Below are 17,322 nucleotides of genomic sequence, written 5' to 3' on the forward strand. Positions count from 1 at the left end.
ACCACGCCTCGAGAGGACCCCAGGCTGGCCGCCCGATGGGCCGAGGGCCCGTCCACACCCCGGGCTGACCCGGCCTCCCCCGGGGGAGCTGAGGCAGAGACGGGCCGCCCCCCGGGACCTCGTCCAGGGACCCTCTGGGCTTCTCCAGGACGGGCTGGGCTGCGAGCCTCAGCCTCAGCCTCAGGACCCCGGGGTCGGGCCTGGCTCGTCTGGAGGGTGGGGCTGAGCTGGGCCCTCCCCGGGGGCAGGGGGCAGGTCCGGGAGCGGGGGTCCCGGCGGGGGGCCTCACCCGGCCGAGGAAGCACTGGAGAAACCATTTGGGGCTGTAGATGCCGGTGGACATCTGCTCCTCGTCCTGGCGGGAGGGCAGGGGGTGCTCAGGCCCCACGCCGCGGCCCCTGGAGCCGGGTGGACGCGCTCCCCACGGCCCAGCCCAGCCCCGAGGGCGCCCCCGGGCCCCAGGGGGAGGAACGTGACCCCAACTCTGGGCAGCTCGGAGGGAGGGCCATGCCCCCCACCCCCTGCCCCGGGCTCCGGGGACGGAGCCTCAGGAGCTCCCACTCGCCCCCACTCGCCATGTGCTTCCTCAGGTCCGGGAGAGCTCTTTGGAGGACCCGCTCGTGATGTCTCTGGAACCTGAGGAGCTTCGGGAAGCCCGGGACGAAGAAGCCTGAGAAGGCCCCAGGCCCCCACGGTCAGGGCCTCCTCCTGCACCAGGCGGGGTGGGGGGTGTCGGGGCAGGGGCCTCCCCGCCACGCCCTGACCCCCGTGTGCCCACCGCCCTCGGAGCCCTGGCTGGATCCGCTCTTCCCAGAGGGCAGGGCCTGCCTCCCAGGCCGGGGGCGCGGGGCCCGGGGACCCTCGTCCTCACAGAGACCCCGCGGGGCGTGGGCTGGGGGCTGAGGACCGGGCCCGGCTGACCCAGCACCCTCTCTCCTGCGGGGGCCGCCGCGGGGACAGGCGGGTCCCCAGCCCCGAGGGGCAGCGGGTGCAGGCCACGGGGAGGGTGATGGGCGTGCACGGCCCTCTGCTGTGGGGCTTGGGAGTGAGGCTGGGGGCCCCCGGGAGGGGGAGACGCTGCCCCCTGGGCCCCGTGTGGCCGTGGGCTGGCAGGGGGGCCTGGGGGACAAGCCGGCAGCCCGGCGGGAGGCTGGGGGAGCAACGGGAGTGCGTGCCTGGCCTGCAGACGGTGGGGCGGGTGGCCGTGGCTCCGGGACCCCGAGGCCACCGGGGAGGCGGGGCCCTTGCCCGTGGGGGGGCGAGCTGGGGGTCCCCGCCTGCCCCCCGGTGCAGCAGCCTGCAGGGAGGCCCTCCTGAGCTCCCCGGCGGGCCCCTACCGTGCATGGAGTGCCGGTCGCCCACCATCAGCTGGGCCAGCGCCCAGAAGGCGTCCTCCTCGGGCAGGAACATGAGGAGGACGGCCGCGATCTCGCTCATGCCCTGGCAGTAGCCCACCTCCTGCAAGAGCCAGAGCCCCACGGAGGGCGTGCGCCCCGAGGCCCCCTCTGAGCCCTCCCCGCGGGCGTCAGGCTCCCCCGGCTCCCTCCCAGCCCGGGCTCCCGGAGGGGGCTCCCAGAGGGCGGGGGAGCAGGTGAGGGCCACCCGGACCAGCTGGGGCGCGAGCACCCCGGGCCCCGCTACCGAGCCCTGCGGCCGCCGTGCCAGGACCCCCGTCCTCAGGCCAGCAGGAGGGGCCTCCGTGAGCTGTGCCAGGCTGTAGGGGACCCGCCAGGTCTGGAGACCCCCCAGAGGGCAGGTCGGCGGGGGGGCGGGGGGGCCTGACTGTGGCCCCTGGCAGGTCCCACGAGGGGAGCTGGGCCAGGACACCCCGCGGGGCCGGGGAGCGTGTGAGCTGGGGTCCTCGGGGACCCTTCTGGAATGCGCCGTGGAAGGGGGCGGCCTCCTGGGCGCCTCGGCCTCGTTCCCTTCGGGGGAGTGGGAGCCTTCCCCGCCCGGGCTCTCGTCGGTAGCGCCGTCTGTCAGGGTCCAGACCCGAGCTCTAGGACGGCCGCGGTGCACGCGGGGGCCCCGGGCAGCCCCGGCCCTCGGGCACGCAGGCCCTGCCTCCCCTGGGAGGTCTGCACCCCGCCCCCTGCCCGTCCCGGAGGAGAGAGACCCTCCCCGGCATCTCGGGGGCCGTGGAGCCGGGGCCATAACTGTGAGTCCCGCTGGTCACCACCACTCAGGACAAGGCCGCCCGCGGGGCAGGAGGCGGGGGCAGGGACACTCACCGTGTCGTACAGCGAGTAGGCTGCCAGTACGCAGAACAGGGCTCGCTGCCTAGGAGGGGGGACAGCGGGGGGCTCTGCTCAGTCAGCCCCCGCCCAGCGAGGCCGCCGAGGTGCCGACACCGGCCCCGCAGGCCCCGCGGCCCGCGGGGCCCCTCCGCGGGGGCCGATCTCCGGGGTCAGGTCTGCGCACGGGGACAGGCGGCGACCTCACACGTGCAGCGTGCCGGTGGTTCAGTGCACCCTGGGGTGTCCGACGCCTCCGAGCGGCTCCCGCCGTGGGGTGTGCAGCTCCGGGCTCCCCCAGCGCCGCCAGCGCCCCGGGCCTCCAGCCCTGGAGCGGCGCCCCCCCCCCCCGCACGCCCCCATGGGAGCCAGCGCTCCCCCTGCCCCGGTCCCCGCAGCCCCTGACGCCTCTCCTCCGCTGCCCTGGCCTGGCCCGGCCCCGTGTCCCGGGAACACCACCAGCCCCACGTGACCCCTGCCCCGAGCCCACGCAGCCGGGGCATCCGTGGCCCTGAGCGCACCCCCAGGTCTTCCCAGGTGTCCCTGGGCTGGACTCTGTGGGGGGCACCCCGGGCCCGCCCATCCCAGAGCATCTCGGGGCTCCAGGTCTGAGCCGCCGTGAGGAGAGCAGGGAACGTCGTGCAGGTGTGACCCCGATACAGGCTGCGAACCCCTGGGGTCACTATCTGAGCACGGGGGGGTACGGGGTGCGGCCCCCTCAGCGCTGCCAGGAGCCGCCCGATGCCCCCCGCACGGCGGCCTGAGTCTGCACCCCGGCTCCGCGGCCCCCGGGCCCGGGCTGCTGGAGGCCGGCTCCCCCCGGGCCGGGGGTCACAGGTCAGCCTGACCCGGCCGCGCTCTGAGGGCCGCGGGGGCCCCGGGGGGCAGCAGGTTCCCTGCAGGGAGGAGCACCGAGTTCTCGTGGGGAGACGGTCCGAGCGGCCCGCCCGGGAAGCCCAGCCACCCATGCCTGGCGTCTCCCCAGCCCCGCCCCTGGCGCCCCTGCAGGTCACCCCTGGGGTCCCGGGCTCCCACACACCCCGCCCGCTGCACACACAGGTAGCTGCACCCTATGCTCCACCCACCTGCAAGCCCCTGTCGGGGGGCTCCCTGCCTTCCCCACCTCCCCGCGGCCCCTGGGGACTCTGCGGGACACCCGGGCTTCTGACGGGAGCAGGCCGTCCAGAGAACCCCAAGGTGGCCGGGGAGGCTGAGCATGTCCCACAGGGGGCAGCTGCACCGCGTCCTCGTGGGGGTGGGGTGGGGGTGGGGGCGGGACCGATAGTGTAGGGGTGGGGGTCTGGGGTTGTGGGGGATGGTGTGGGGGGTGATGCAGGGGGATGGCGTGGGGGCGGTGGGTGAGGGGATGGGGTGGGGGGCTGCGGACACAGGGCACCCCCTTCTCTAAGGTGCACACGGAGACGTCTACAGATAAAGGCGACCCCAGTCTGGGGTTTGCTGTGACCCCTGCCCCTGCCCCTGGGGCCCCGTGTGCTCCGCGCAGGGCCTGCCTGGACCGGGGCGGCGTCTGGGGGGGGGGGGGGCGTCATGCCGTGTGTGCTCACCAAGTGCAAATTGTCTAAAACAAAATGCCCAGAATTCAGAAGTACATAAAGCACCGGAGGGTGGGTGTCACCCTGACCTGTCCGACCCTCGTCGGGTCCACGTGTCCCGGTCCAGCCGCGGCCATGCACCCTGGCCCCAGGTCCCCTTCGTGCCCCCCACGCCCCCACCCCGGCCCCCTGCTCTTCACGGGGCCGCCCCTCACCCCCTTGGGGTTCAGCTCAGACGGTGACCCCTGGAGGCCCCGTCCTGCGGCCTCCCCATCCCCGAGACCCTGGGGTTGGGGGCACGGGGGTCATCCCCAGCACCCTACCACGTGGCAGTGTGTTGTTTGCTGCCGTCGCTCCCCCCGGCCTCGGAGACCCCGTGTCCCCGGCACAGAAGCCCCCGGGCCTCTCCCAGGCCGGGCCCCCGACCCCCGAACCCCGCTGGCCCAGCAGCCTCACCCGACCCCGTAGCGTTCCCAGAACATGGTGTGACTGCGGAACGTGCGGTTGACGTCCAGGTCGATCTGCACGATGTCCCGGGAGGAGACCAGGGCCGCCTCCTTCATTGCCTGCGGGGAGACCCCGGGAGGAGGAGCCGGCGTCAGGGACACAGACCCCGACCTGTCAGCAGCTGCCGTCCTGGGCAGGGAGCCCCGGGGCCACCACGGGAGTGTGTCCTGCAGGAACCTCCACCCTTCCCCTGGGAGGCCGGGGACGGCGGGAGTGCCCACCGTGCCCGCGGGGCCTGCGTGAGGGCCTGTGCCCAGCTGTCGTGGGCGGGGAGGGGACTGAGGGTCAGCCCTGGACAGGGAGGGGACGTGGAGGATCAGCCCGGGTGGGGAGGGGACACGGGAGTTCAGCCCCGGGTGGGGAGGGGTCACGGAGGGTCAGCCCTGGGCAGGGAGGGGACCGAGGGTCCACGGGGAGTAGACGGGTCGGGTCCCACCTGGTATTTCCCGGCATTGCTGGCCTTAACCTGGTCGACGTTCAGCAATCGCAGCCACACCTGTCCCCGCACCTGGGGCGGGACCCCCTTGTACACCCGGCGTCGCAGCTGCGGGGAGGAAGGCAGTGCTGGTGAGAGGGGCCCAGGGCGGCCCCTTGGAGCCCAGGGAACACGAGGCATCTAGAAGGTTCCGGCGTCGGCTCCAGGGTGTCTGCAGAGCGGCTGGGTCTCCCTGGATCTGGGCCCCCCCCCCACCCCGTCCCCCGCGAGGAGCAGGGACCCTGGCCCCGACCTGACGCTCCCCCACCGCCGTCCCGGGGCCTGGGGAGGGCGGCCCGGGCTCCCAGCAGACTCTCCCCAGGCAGGGGGCTCCCCCGAGGACGGGGCAGGAGGACACTGAGGGCGGCCCCCCAGCCCCGTCAGGACGGAGAGCCCTCGGGGGCACCCAGCGCCCCACCTTCTCGCTGGGGAGGTAGTGGTCCCATCGCTTGAGCATTTTTATCCATTTGTCCGCGCGCCGGGTCTCCTGGCGGAGTTTCTGGGAGAGGACAGGCGGGGGCCGCAGGTGAGGCTCCCGCCGCGGGAGGTGGGCGCTCGGGCCGCGTCCAGTGCCCCGCGGGACCCGGAGGAGCCAGGAAGGCACAGGGCCCCCCGCGGACCGCGGCTCCGGGTCTCGGGTGCGTTCCCGGCGGCCCGTGCAGCGCTGGGACGGGGGACTGGGGAGACGCCCGGGGATGTCCTGGGGGACGCGGTGCAGACAGCTGGCCCCAGCTCCCCCCCACGTCCTGCCCGGGGCCCAGGACGGGCTCTCACCTTGGCCTCGCGGGGGCTGGGGTCGGGCAGCTCCCTGTCCCTGGAAGGCAGGAGACGCAGAGCCCTGAGGCCCCGGCCCCACAGCCACACACACACACACACACACACACACACACACACACACACACACACACACACACACACACACACACCCCGTCTGCACCCAGCGTCCTGGGGAGGGCAGGGCTCCCCCGGGGAGGGCAGGGGCTGCCAGCGGCCTGAGGGCGGGCGGGGGCGGCGTCTGGGGGGTCTGAGGAGGGTGTTTGCCGGTGGTGGGCTGGGCGGGGACCCCTCGGCGCCCCCAGGGGGTGACCTGCCCCCCTCCTCGATGGACCAGCCCGAGAGCTGTCAGCGTGGCCCGGGTGCCCCGTGACCGTCCCGCTGAGGTCCCCCCGCCTCCCCAGGGCCTGACTGCCCAGCGTCCAGCCGGCCTCCCCCTGCCCCCTGGCCGTCCCCCTGCTGTCCCCGGGCTCCCCTCTCTGCTGTCCCCTCTGCCACCCTGGCCCATTTCACCTCCCGTCCTGTCGGAGCCCCTGAGCACGACCACCCCTGAGCCATCCCAGCAGACACTGGGCCGTGAGCAGGGCCGAGGGGGCCCCACCTGGGGTCTCCAGCGTCCGTCAGGTTCTCGTGGGGCTGTTGACCCATCAGCCTCGTCCCCTGCGACCTAGGCCACTGGGCTGTCCCCTCCCTCCTTCCCGCCCAGGGCAGCCCCCTCCTCCTCTTGCCTCCTCCTGCCTGGTCGGGGCCTCCCTCTGCGGCCCCCCCCCCCTCCCTGCGCTGGCCTGGTCCCCGGCATCCACCTGCAGCCCCGCAAAAGCCTTCGGGTGTGGGCGAGAGCACCCCTGCGGACTCGGCCCAGACCAGGCCGTCCCCCTACGGAGAGCACGCCCCGGCCCCAGAGCCCCTCACGGGCGGGATCCCCTGCTGAAGGGACTGGACACCCCACCCCACCACCACCCCCGGATGCAGCAGGCTGACACCTGGGCCTGCCCAAAGCAGGCGTGGGGGCCCCTCCTCTGAGTGTCCAGGGGCCTCCCCCGGGCCCAGCTCCCTTCCTGCCCACGTCCCGGGTCGGCCTCCGGGGTGTCTCAGCTGCAACCCAGCGCAGACATGGCCCTCAGAGGGCTCCAGGGGACCAGGTCGCGACCTGGGGGCGGGGGGGTCAGCCTCCAGAGAGGTGTTCCTGCAAAGGCCACCCGCCCTGGGATGGATGAGGGGTGTCCAGGGGACTCACTGCAGAAAGCCCTGGTGGTCGGCGACCTTGCACAGTGACAGGTCCTGCGGAGACCCTGCTTGGGGCGCCTGCAACAGAGGGGGCTCTGTGGTGGGGACCGATCAGAGCAGGGGAGTGGGGACAGAGACAGGAGGGAGCAGAAGGGCTCCTCCCTCCCCTGGATCCTGAGGGAGCGCCGACCCTCTGAGATTGGCCGGGCGCCAGAGTGGGCGCAGCCTGGCAGCCTCACCTGCTTCTGTCTATCAGTGACGATCCCCCCCTGGGCCTCACCCGGACCCGGCGACTGTGGTCCCCACCTGGGCCTCACTTGACCTGGTGACTCTGATCCCTACCTGGCCCTCACCCAGGCCTGGTGACTCTAGTCCCCAACTGGGCTTCACCCAGGTGACTCTGGTCTCCACCTGAGCCTCATGTGGATCTGCGACTGTGGTCCCCACCTTGGCCTCACCTGAACCTGGTGACTCTGGTCCCCACCTGGGCTCACCTGGACCTGGTAGCTGTGGTCTTCATCTGGACCTGGTGACTCTGGTCCCCACCCGGGCCTCACCTGTACCTGGTGCCTGGGCTCCTCCGCTACCAATGACGAGGATCCAGGATGGACCCTTAGTTGCTACTGACACCGGGACCATCCCCAGGGTCTCACTTGTTCCTGGTGACTGTGGTCCTTGCCTGGGCTGACCTGGCTCATCCTTGGCTCTGATCCCCTCTTGAGCCTCACCTGCTCTTGCAGGTACGGTCCCCCCTGTCGTGGGTGTGTAGTGTCTATGGTCCCTTCTGGGCCTCACCTGATGGTACTGGGCCACGATATTGGCCCTTTGCAAGGCCAGCAGGGTCTCCGGGTCCTCCTGCATCGTGCTGCAATCCAAACACATCCAAGGATGACGGCGCGTGAGAACCTTCCGAGGACACATGCGTCCGGGTGCTCCCCGTGGGCGGGCGCCCCTCTGTCTGACCGGAGCCGGAGACAACCCCGTAGCCCCGAGGGGCACAGGCATCACACACGGGCCCTCGCTGCCTGTCTGTCCGTCGCCCACCGACAGTCCACCTTCCCAGCCACTGTCCCAGGGCACGCCGTCACGCTGGGGTCACAGAGCGCTCCCACCCCGGTATCAGGAGCACACGGGCGGGGGACCCAGGGGCTCCGGGGAACTGCCCACCTGATGCTCGGGGGTGACGTCTCCCAGCCCGGGGCCGGCGCAGAGATGGTGGTGGGTGGGCCGGCCAGCGAGTGTCCCTGCGGGCTTGGGGGGGCGGGGGGGCGGGAATGGAAGGTTTCTCCGAGATTCCACAAGCACACGACCAAGGGGAGAAAGCGACGGACTGGACTTCATCAAAATTAAAACCTGATGCCAGCAAGAGTGCGACCGAACTCCCCACCCTGAGGGCAGCGATGTGTGAATAGCCTGAGGGGGGCCCTGGGGGAGCACGAGGGACTCCACGTTCTTTGGAGCCTGAAGAGCAAGCCTGCTCACGGGCCAGGGGGACCCAGCGGGCGCAGGGCGGGATGGGGGGGTGACAGTCACCCCTGTCGGGGTCCATGCGTCTAGGACAGGCTGGAAAGGTCATGGCTTGGGTGCCTGCACAGCAGAGGGCTTACAGGGGAGCGGGGGTCCCGGGGGAGCTGCCTGAGTTCCGACTGCAGCCTCCTTCCCTGGACGGGGGCAGCAGGGTGGCCGCTCTCACCCCGTGGGGCTGTGGAAGGGCTGTGGGAGCTGCTCACGGTCATCGCATGGGGGTCGGGGTGTTGTGGACCCCAGCGCGGGAGGCCTGTGCCCCCACGCGGATCCACAGGCCCCACTGTGGCCCGCGGGGATCAGGGATCAGCTGCCACTCACCTGTGACCTGTCGCTGTGTGGGCGCCTCCTCTTTATGCACTGGGGTACTGGGGAGTGTGGGAGGGTGGGGGTACTGGGGAGAGTGGGAGGGTGGGGGTACTGGGGAGAGTGGGAGTAGCGGGGTACTGGGGAGAGTGGGAGGGTGGGGGTACTGGGGAGAGTGGGAGGGTGGGGGTACTGGGGAGAGTGGGAGTAGCGGGGTACTGGGGAGAGTGGGAGTAGCGGGGTACTGGGGAGAGTGGGAGGGTGGGGGTACTGAGGAGAGACGAGTCCTGGGCTACTGGGGAGAGCAGGAGAGTCGGGTCGCTGCGAGCCAGATCCGGAGCACCGGTGCCTCCGAAGGTCTGCGGACGCAGAGTGGGCACCAGGCAGCGGTGGAACCCGGGGGCACCACAGTTCCGCCCAGAGCGGGGTCCCGCATCATCACTGTGGGCAGGCGGGGTCCAATCAGCACTCAGCCCTCACCCTGGTGGCCGAGGGTCCCGGGGGAGGGTCCTGTCCCCACGCCGGGCGGGAAGGCGATGCAGGCAGCCTCCCGCATCCTCAGTTCCCATCCTCGGGCCCTGCAGGCCTCCCGCCCTTCAAGGCAGACTGGGGGTCACAGATGCCCCCCTCCGCCCCCCAGGGTTCACAGCGTGGGGTTGCAGTTAGGAGCATTTGAGGGGCTCCTGGGTGGTTCCGTCCGTCGGTTCCACGTCGACTCTTGAGTTTGGCTCAAGCCAGGATCTCCAGGTTGTGGCGTGGAGCCTCGGGTGGGGCTCGGTCTGCGGTGGGTGAGGAGTCCGCTCCAGGTTCCCCCTGTCCCTCCGCCCCTGCCCCCCGCACCGTCTCCCAAGTACATCTTCTAAACATTAACATGAAGACACGTGAGCATCTGGATCCCCTCTGCAGAGGCGCCTTCGTGTGCGTCACGACCGTGTAAATGCCTTTCACGGACCCACCGGGATTCCCACCGGAAACCCCTTTTCCTTGGTATCTATTGAAGTGCCGTCGACACCCAAGGGGACAGTAGTTTCAGGGCTACAGCTGGCGACTTGACAATTCTGTGCCTCGCTCAGCTCTCCCCGCGAGAAGCGGCGTCACCGTCTGTCCCCGTACCGAGTTGTCCCCACGGTCCTGACTCTATTGCCAGGCCGTACTTTCTAAATTTCCGGGATTCCTTTATTTAGAACCACACGCTTGTAGCTTTCCCTATTTGTTCATCCACGTTGCCCACCTGCCCCCCGCGGCCCCTCCGATCACTCAGCACGATCCATCCCGTTAACCAGAGAAAGGACATGGGGCGGCCCGGGGCGGAGGGGGGCGGCGGGGCTCAGCGCTTCAGCGCCTGCCTTCCCTTCGGCCCAGGGCGTGATCCTGGAGTCCCGGGATCGAGTCCCACATCGGGCTCCCTGCACGGAGCCTTCTTCTCCCTCTGCCCGTGTCTCTGCCTCTCTCTCTCTCTCTCTCTCTCTCTCTCTCTCTCTCTCTCGTCTCTCGGTGTCTCTCAAGGATATATAAATAAAATCTTTAAAAAAACAACAAAAACAAAGAGAAAGGAGACGATCCCCTCAAGAGTCGCAGAAAACGCATTTGACAGAACAAAGCATGAAAAGCACAGGGGGTTTTAGGAAAGGTCTGTCAACAGAGGAGAGGCCGCGTAGGAAGGCCCGCAGCTGACGTCATCCCCGAGGGTGACGACCTGAAATCGTCTCCCCCGAGAGCAGGAACAAGCCACGGAGGTGCCCTCTCAGCGCTGGGAGTCCCACGTAGTCAACAGACGGGAAACAGCCGTGTGGGGGTCGCGTCCACGCCCACAGGGGCCCGGCCTCCTCAGGACCCGCGGGGAGGCTTCCGGGTCAGGGTCAGGGTCAGGGTCAGGGTCAGGGTTAGGGTTAGGGTTAGGGTTGGCATATTGTGCTTAGCATAATACTCTTTCTAGGCTTTAATACTTCTTTAAATGTTTCATAGAATTCACTCATGAAGCCATCTGGTCGTGGACTTCTGCGTTTTGGGAATTTTTTTTCTATTACTCAACAGCTTCGCTGAGAATTGGTCTATTCAAATTTTCTATTTCTCTATGTGTCAGTTTTGGTAGGTTATGTATTTTCTAGGAATTTAGCCACACACAAAAGTAAAATCAAAAACTAGAAATTTCATTCTTTGGCTTGTGTCTATCCAGTTTTTCCAACACCATTTGTAGATTTTTCTCCCCACTGGATATTCTTTCCAGCTTTATCAAGGATTAAACGACGACATAGTTGTGGGTTCATTTCTGGGAGGTCTGCTCTGTGCTCTTGGTCTGTGTGTCCGTTGTCGTGCCAGGACCGTACTGTCTTCATCACAACAGTTTTGTGACATAACTGGAAATCTAGCGATGTGAAGCTTCCTACTTTGCTTTTCTTTTGCAAGGCTGCTTCGCCTGTCTGGGGTCTTTTGAGGTTCCATGCAAAGTTGAAGATCATTTATCTTAGCTCTGTGAGAAATGCTGGGGGCATTTTGATAGGGTTTATAGGAATGTCTGGGCTGCTCTCGGTTGTGAAGACACTTCGTACCCTTTCAGTCCACGAGTGTGGAGTGTCTCTTTCCGTTTCTTTGTGTCATCGATTTCTTTCCATCATCGTCTTCAGAGTAAGTTTTTATAGCTGTTTCCTTAGGTTTTTTCTTAAGTATAATATTATTTTTTGTTTCATTTTAAATTTATTTTTATTAATGTCTTAGTTTCTCTTTTTCTTACCTTCTTACTGAGGTATAGGAATGCAACAGAATTCTGTGCATTAATTATGTATCCTGTGACTTTACTGAATTCATTTACCGGTTCTAACATTTTTTTGTTTGTTCATTTTTGTAGTTTTCTATATATAGTGTCATGGTGTCCATTTCTTGTAGGTCGTCCTATTGGCATATAGTTTCTGATGTGCCATCAAGCCCTCTTGTCTCCACCGTTTCTGTCTGTCAGAACCCTGCGTTCACCCTGCCTGTGTCCGAGTTTTGTTTTGTTTTGTTTTTTTTCTTTTTATCTCGGACAAGTGACTGAGTTTCAAACCTCCAAGTTTTAGGGGCTGCCCTGGGGGAGACCCGTGGTCCTCCCGCCCGGGAGGGTCTCCTCCCACTTCTGGCCTTTGCTGGCCCGGCCCAGGGACGCGGCCCCGTGACCGCACAGGGGTTTGCAGTTTGTGGCCACACAGGGCAGACAGCTGGCCCTAGTCCCGCGGCCCTCGGCCGGGGTCCCCGCTCCTGGGCCTGGGAACCGTTGGCGCCACCGTCCTTGGGACCCCGGGGACCCTGAGCCCACCCTGTCGCTCCAGGGGCCGCCCCCCACTTCGCCTCCCGAGCACCGTCGAGGCCGGCGTGTCCCCCCCTCTAGCAGACTTCTGGAAGTTCTGACTTTGTGCTCTGCTGCTTCTAATAGTGTGCGTAGACCCGTCAGCTGGCTCCCTGCCCCTGTGGGATCCGGGGCTGTGTCTCCCCCAGACCGACTGACTGATTTTCTTTTTAAGATTTTATTTTTCTGTCATCTCTACACCCACATGGGGCTTGAACTCTCCGCCCCAAGAACAAGAGTCGCGTGTTCTTACCAACCACCCCAACCACCCCGAGAGCGGCCAGGCTCCCTTTGATTGATTGACAGGGAGTAACTGAAGCCGACGTGCTGCCTGTGTCGTGTCAGGGCAGAAACTGAGCCCCGGCGTCGAGGTGCGGTGGAGTCATTGGGACCTTGGTCGATGTTAAAGAAAGCGGAGCCTCCCCGGGAGCCCCGGGAGCCCAGGGAGCGGGGCCCACACACGTGACAAGTTGGCCGTTTCCTTGACCAGGAGTCATTGGGCTGGCTGCCGATTTATTTGAGTTGCTATTCGACGGCGAAGGTCGTTCTAGGATGGGGACACAGCGAGAACGTTCCGGGTTCTTGCGGGTTCGGAGGTAGCTAAAGCTCCCCCGTCGTGGACTCGATGTCCCAGCTGGGTGCAGAGATAGGCGAGCCAGCAAAGAGATGAGAAACATGGCCCTGGGGTGCCTGGCCGGCCTGGTCGGGGGACCTTGATGTCAGGACTGTGAGCTGGAACTCCGTGTTGGGTGTAGAGAGGACATAAACGTAAAACCTTTAACAAATAATAAATGGATGAACTAAGACAGCGTGACGTGGAAGGGGAGTGCTCGCTTCAGGACAAACCTCAGAGCGGACCATGTCTAGCCTGCGACCTGTTCTTGATGGCCCCGCTCGCTCTCCCGGGCCCAGATGACGGGGTCCCCCACGAGGGACGGTCCCGCCCGAGTGGGAGTGGGCCTCCTTCCCCGTAAGGCCCGTGCCTCCCCTCGTTCTGCAGGACAGAAGAGCCGGGAAGGCACGAGCTCGGGGGGATCAGCATAAACCTCGGCGATGGTCCTTCCCGATCCCGGGAGCCAGAGCTCGGCCTCCTTTTGGGACCCGACGTCCTAAAGAAGCCCGTGTGGTCAGTGGCTCGGATGCAGGGCGGAGGCCGACGGAGAATCAGGAAGAGCAAAATGGGGCGGGGGGGGGGGGGGGAACCAGAAGCTGAAGGAGAGGGGGACAGCTGTCAGCATCGGGAGCCTTCGCGGGGACCCGGCGTCCTTTCCCAGGAGGGGCCCCCCTCTGTAGGGTGCTTCCCGCCGCCCCGCGCTCCCCGTGGGCACCCGCAGGCGCATCCCCGGGCCTCCAGCGCCTCTGCAGCCGTGGTCTGGAGCGTCCTCCGTGTGTCCTACCGGGGACCCCAGCGTCCCGTCTGTAACCGTCCGGCTGCTGTCTGACAACAGTCGGGGGATTCCGACGTTTGTTGGGTTTGGGGTGTGTGCCTGTCTGTCGCCGTGCCGCGATCTGATCCTCGGGCCGCGTCGTCCTGACGCCGAAACGGTTGAAACACCATCATTTCCGGTGCTGGCGCTGGGCGGCTAGCTGGGTTCTCCCGGCCGACCCGGGCCCCCTCGTGCCGTCCCGTGCCGTCCCGTGCCGTCCCGTCCCGCCGGGGGGTCAGCTGAGCTGGAAGGTCCGGCTCGGCCACATTCCCGTGGGTGGCAGCGGGTCCCCGCCGAGCGCCGGCCGCTTCTCTTCTCCCCGATGCCTCTCCAGCGGGGAGCCAGACCTCGGGGCCGCCCTGGGGGGAGCTCCTGAGGGGCCGGCTGCCCGTGGGGGGAGCCCTGGGGCTGCCTGTGTGTGTGTGTGTGTGTGGGAGTCGGGGTGGGGACGGGGCCGGGGTCCCTCGGTCCCCTGCGCTGCCTGCCCCCAGGCCGAGCCCCGCGCTCACCCAGCCCCTACTCTCCAGGGCGTGCAGGGTGCCCTCCACACTCTGGTGCGAGGGATCCAGCAGCACCGGGTGTGCACGCTGAGCCCGCCCGGTGAGGGTGGCCCAGGTGTGAGAGCTGCAAGGGCCTGCTGTCCTGACGTCCGCTCCGGGGCCACGCTGACCGCCCCGCGGGCCCTCTGTGCCCCAGGCGCACAGGCCCGGGGCGGGGAGGGGAGGAAGCGCCCCGGAGCCCGGGCAGCCCAGACCCCCTGGACAGAGGGGGCACAGACCTCCCAGGGCGCTTAGCACAGACCCTGGTGACCTGAGGCTCCCCGGCTGTCACTCTGTCCCAGGCCCGTCCTGGCCGCGGGCGCAGGCTGAGTCGCAGTAGAGTCTGCGGGGTCCTGACCCTGGCGTCTGGCCGCCCCGGGAAGGCACGTGGGGACGTCAGCCGTGTGTGCCTGGCGGCGCCCCCGCAGGGGCTGGTCGGGGCCTGGGCGGCGCCCCCTCCTCCTCTCTGGGCGTGTCTCCGCACCCCGTGCACAGAGCTCCGGGAGACGCAGAAACGAGCCGGCCGTGCCCTCTCACACAACAACACTTTATTGAACTTGCAACAGCAAACAGGGGCTCAGAGCCAAGGGTGCGCGCCTTCCCCTGGGAGACCTTCCTGTCCTTAGAGGAAAGCGGGAATCCCACAGGGGTGCGGGTGCTGGAGTCGTCCCCCGCCTGGGAGCCTGTGCGGACTCGACTCCGGGTGGGGGCGCGTGTCCTGAGGTCGGGGCGGTGAGAGGCGGTTCTGGGGGCGGCAGGGCTGACGTGGACCTACGGCCCATGGGCTCCTGCGCTGGGTCCCCGCAGGGCAGCTGGACCCCGGCCTCGGGCCCCCTGGGGCCGGGTGACTGACTGCTGGAGCCCCAGCGCGTGGAGGAGCCTGCCTCCTGGTGTGGGTGTGGGTGTGGGTGTGGGTGGGGGTGGGGGTGTGGGTGGGGCCCACGGGCCTGCCCCCGCTGCCCTGCCCTGGGGTGTCCCGGGATCCCCAGGGCTGCCCTAGGTCAGCGACCTGGGTCTGTGGGGCACGCCCAGGGCCCAGGAGGCCACATCCTGCTGTGAGAGGGCTCGCTCGGCCCGGGGCCAGAACGCAGGCCTGGCCAGGGCCCCGGGGCGCTGGATCCCATTAGCGCTGGGCCTGGGGCAGGCGCTCGAGTCGCCCCTGCCCCCACAGAGCCCGGGGCCAGGCCAGCCCAGGTCCCTCTGGGTCAGGGGCTGGTGTCCCGTGCGGGCGGTGCCGCCCTCCGGGAGGCACAGCGAGACGAGGCAGGGCACGGTGACGGCGGGCCGGAGCCTCCGGGCCCCCGCCCTCACCGCCACGCTCTGCCCCCGAGGCCCGCGAGCATCGAGCTGCCCCGTGGACGCGGGGGGCAGAGGGTCCCGGGCCTGTGCGGGGCCTCGGGGCAGCGGGCTCAGCGCCGCCCTGGCTCTGCCCTGGCTGTGCCCGTCACTGCCCAGCGAGGGGCACGAGCTGCAGTGGCCGCGGGGCAGGAAGGGTGTCCTGGGCCCGACAGCGTCATCCCTAGGGGGCTGGGGGGACCGCGTGATGGGAGTCCCGGGGGTGCTCCAGGGCCCGGTCCGTCGCGGGGCCTCTGGGGTGGCCCAGGCAGGTGCCAAATGGAAGGAGACCCCGTTTTCTGTCTTGAAGCCCGCCGTGTCCCGGGGCCGCCTGCCTGCACCGCCTTGTTGCCCCGGGAGGGTGGGGAGGGAGTTCCACCGCCGGGGCTGGGGGGCAAGTTGGACGATGGCCTGGCCGGGAGGGGGTCCGGGCGGCTCAGGCCGGGCGGCTGGGCCCGGGGAGGCCGGCTCCTCCACCCTGGGCAGTGGCTCAGAGGCCGGAGAAGGGAGGAGAGGCCCGGGCGCCGGGGACACTGGCTCCAGGCCCAGGGGCCTCGTGGGGAACTCCTCAGGTCCCGCTGGAAAGAGGCCGACGGGGTCAGCGTCTCCAGCAGGCTGTGTGTCCCCCGCTGGGGGCCCCGGGGGTCCTCACGGCTCCCGCGTGACCCCCCCCCCCCCGGCCTGACCCTGTGCTCAGCCCCCCACACTGCCGCCCGGGCCCTGCAGTGGGTACCCGCCCGCCCAGCCCTGGCCTGGGGTCCCCGAGGCTGGCGCAGAAGAGGAGAGCCCCAGAGATGAGGACGGGGGCCCCGGGGGCTCTGTCCCCTGTGGGCGGCCCCAGCAGGCCGAGTCGGGAGGGGCCGGGGCCCTGAGCCCACCTGGCGGGGGCAGGTCGCACCGCATCCTGCGGAGCTGGGTCATGGAGGCCCGAAGGTGTCTCAGCACGGCCTCGTCCTCCAGGGCCCAGGGCTGGGCCAGAGAGTCCTGGAGGAACTCCCGGAGCCCTTCCAGGGGCAGCTTCAGGAGGCGCTCTGGGCGGTGGGCGAGAGTCAGACCCAGAGGGCCCCGCCCTGGGGCCCCCGGGGCCCCCAGGCCAGCGGCTGGGGTCCCGCTGTGCCCAGGAGCACCGCGGGCAGTGCGCTGGCCGGGGTGGCCCCTGCCCGCTGCTCCACTCGGGGAGCCCCGCTGCACCCGCCTGCCCCGCCGTCCCCCCGCCCCAGGTCTGGGTGCTGCTCAGAGCCCAGGGTCACCGCCCCTGCCCCCCGCCCCCGGCACACCTGGGCTCCCGGGGGCTCACTTACTCCTGTGCACCTTGAGGATGGTATAGGCCATGGCCGTGAGCACCCTCTCCCCATCCAACACGTAGGCATCCCACAGCTTCAGGGTGAGCGAGAAGGGGGTCTAGGGGGACGGCGGGGTGGGAGGAGCGGCCTGAGCAGGGCCCCTGGGGGGTTCGGCTGGGGCTAGGCTAGGCCTGCCATCTGGCCCCCGGCTGCCTGCAACAAGGCCCCGCAGCGCCCCCCCCCCCGCCCCCCGCCCCCCGCCCCCCGCCCCCCGCCTCCCCGTGCGTGCCCTCCTCCCAGGGAGATCAGGGACTCCCGGCCGCTCCGGGTTCCGACCCCGGCCAGCACCTCCCGCACCCCTGGGGGCACAGACTCTGCCCGCACTTGACGACACCACGCCTCGAGAGGACCCCAGGCTGGCCGCCCGATGGGCCGAGGGCCCGTCCACACCCCGGGCTGACCCGGCCTCCCCCGGGGGAGCTGAGGCAGAGACGGGCCGCCCCCCGGGACCTCGTCCAGGGACCCTCTGGGCTTCTCCAGGACGGGCTGGGCTGCGAGCCTCAGCCTCAGCCTCAGGACCCCGGGGTCGGGCCTGGCTCGTCTGGAGGGTGGGGCTGAGCTGGGCCCTCCCCGGGGGCAGGGGGCAGGTCCGGGAGCGGGGGTCCCGGCGGGGGGCCTCACCCGGCCGAGGAAGCACTGGAGAAACCATTTGGGGCTGTAGATGCCGGTGGACATCTGCTCCTCGTCCTGGCGGGAGGGCAGGGGGTGCTCAGGCCCCACGCCGCGGCCCCTGGAGCCGGGTGGACGCGCTCCCCACGG

General features: G+C 68.8%; 1 protein-coding gene across 1 annotated transcript in view; it reads right to left on the reverse strand.

Annotated features, from left to right (window-relative positions):
- Window positions 1-17,322, reverse strand: part of LOC140597355 (uncharacterized) — a 41,596-nt gene that overhangs the window by 5,603 nt on the left and 18,671 nt on the right. Inside the window, exons 6-9 of the mRNA XM_072745598.1 lie at window positions 2,232-2,280; window positions 1,338-1,458; window positions 576-670; window positions 290-355 (exon numbers count right to left, since the gene is read on the reverse strand). Coding sequence (XP_072601699.1) covers window positions 290-355; window positions 576-670; window positions 1,338-1,458; window positions 2,232-2,280 — 331 coding nt within the window. The remainder of the gene's footprint in view (window positions 1-289; window positions 356-575; window positions 671-1,337; window positions 1,459-2,231; window positions 2,281-17,322) is intronic.

Source organism: Vulpes vulpes, unplaced genomic scaffold, assembly GCF_048418805.1.
Source record: "Vulpes vulpes isolate BD-2025 unplaced genomic scaffold, VulVul3 u000000710, whole genome shotgun sequence".
Classification (NCBI taxonomy): Eukaryota; Metazoa; Chordata; class Mammalia; order Carnivora; family Canidae; genus Vulpes; species Vulpes vulpes.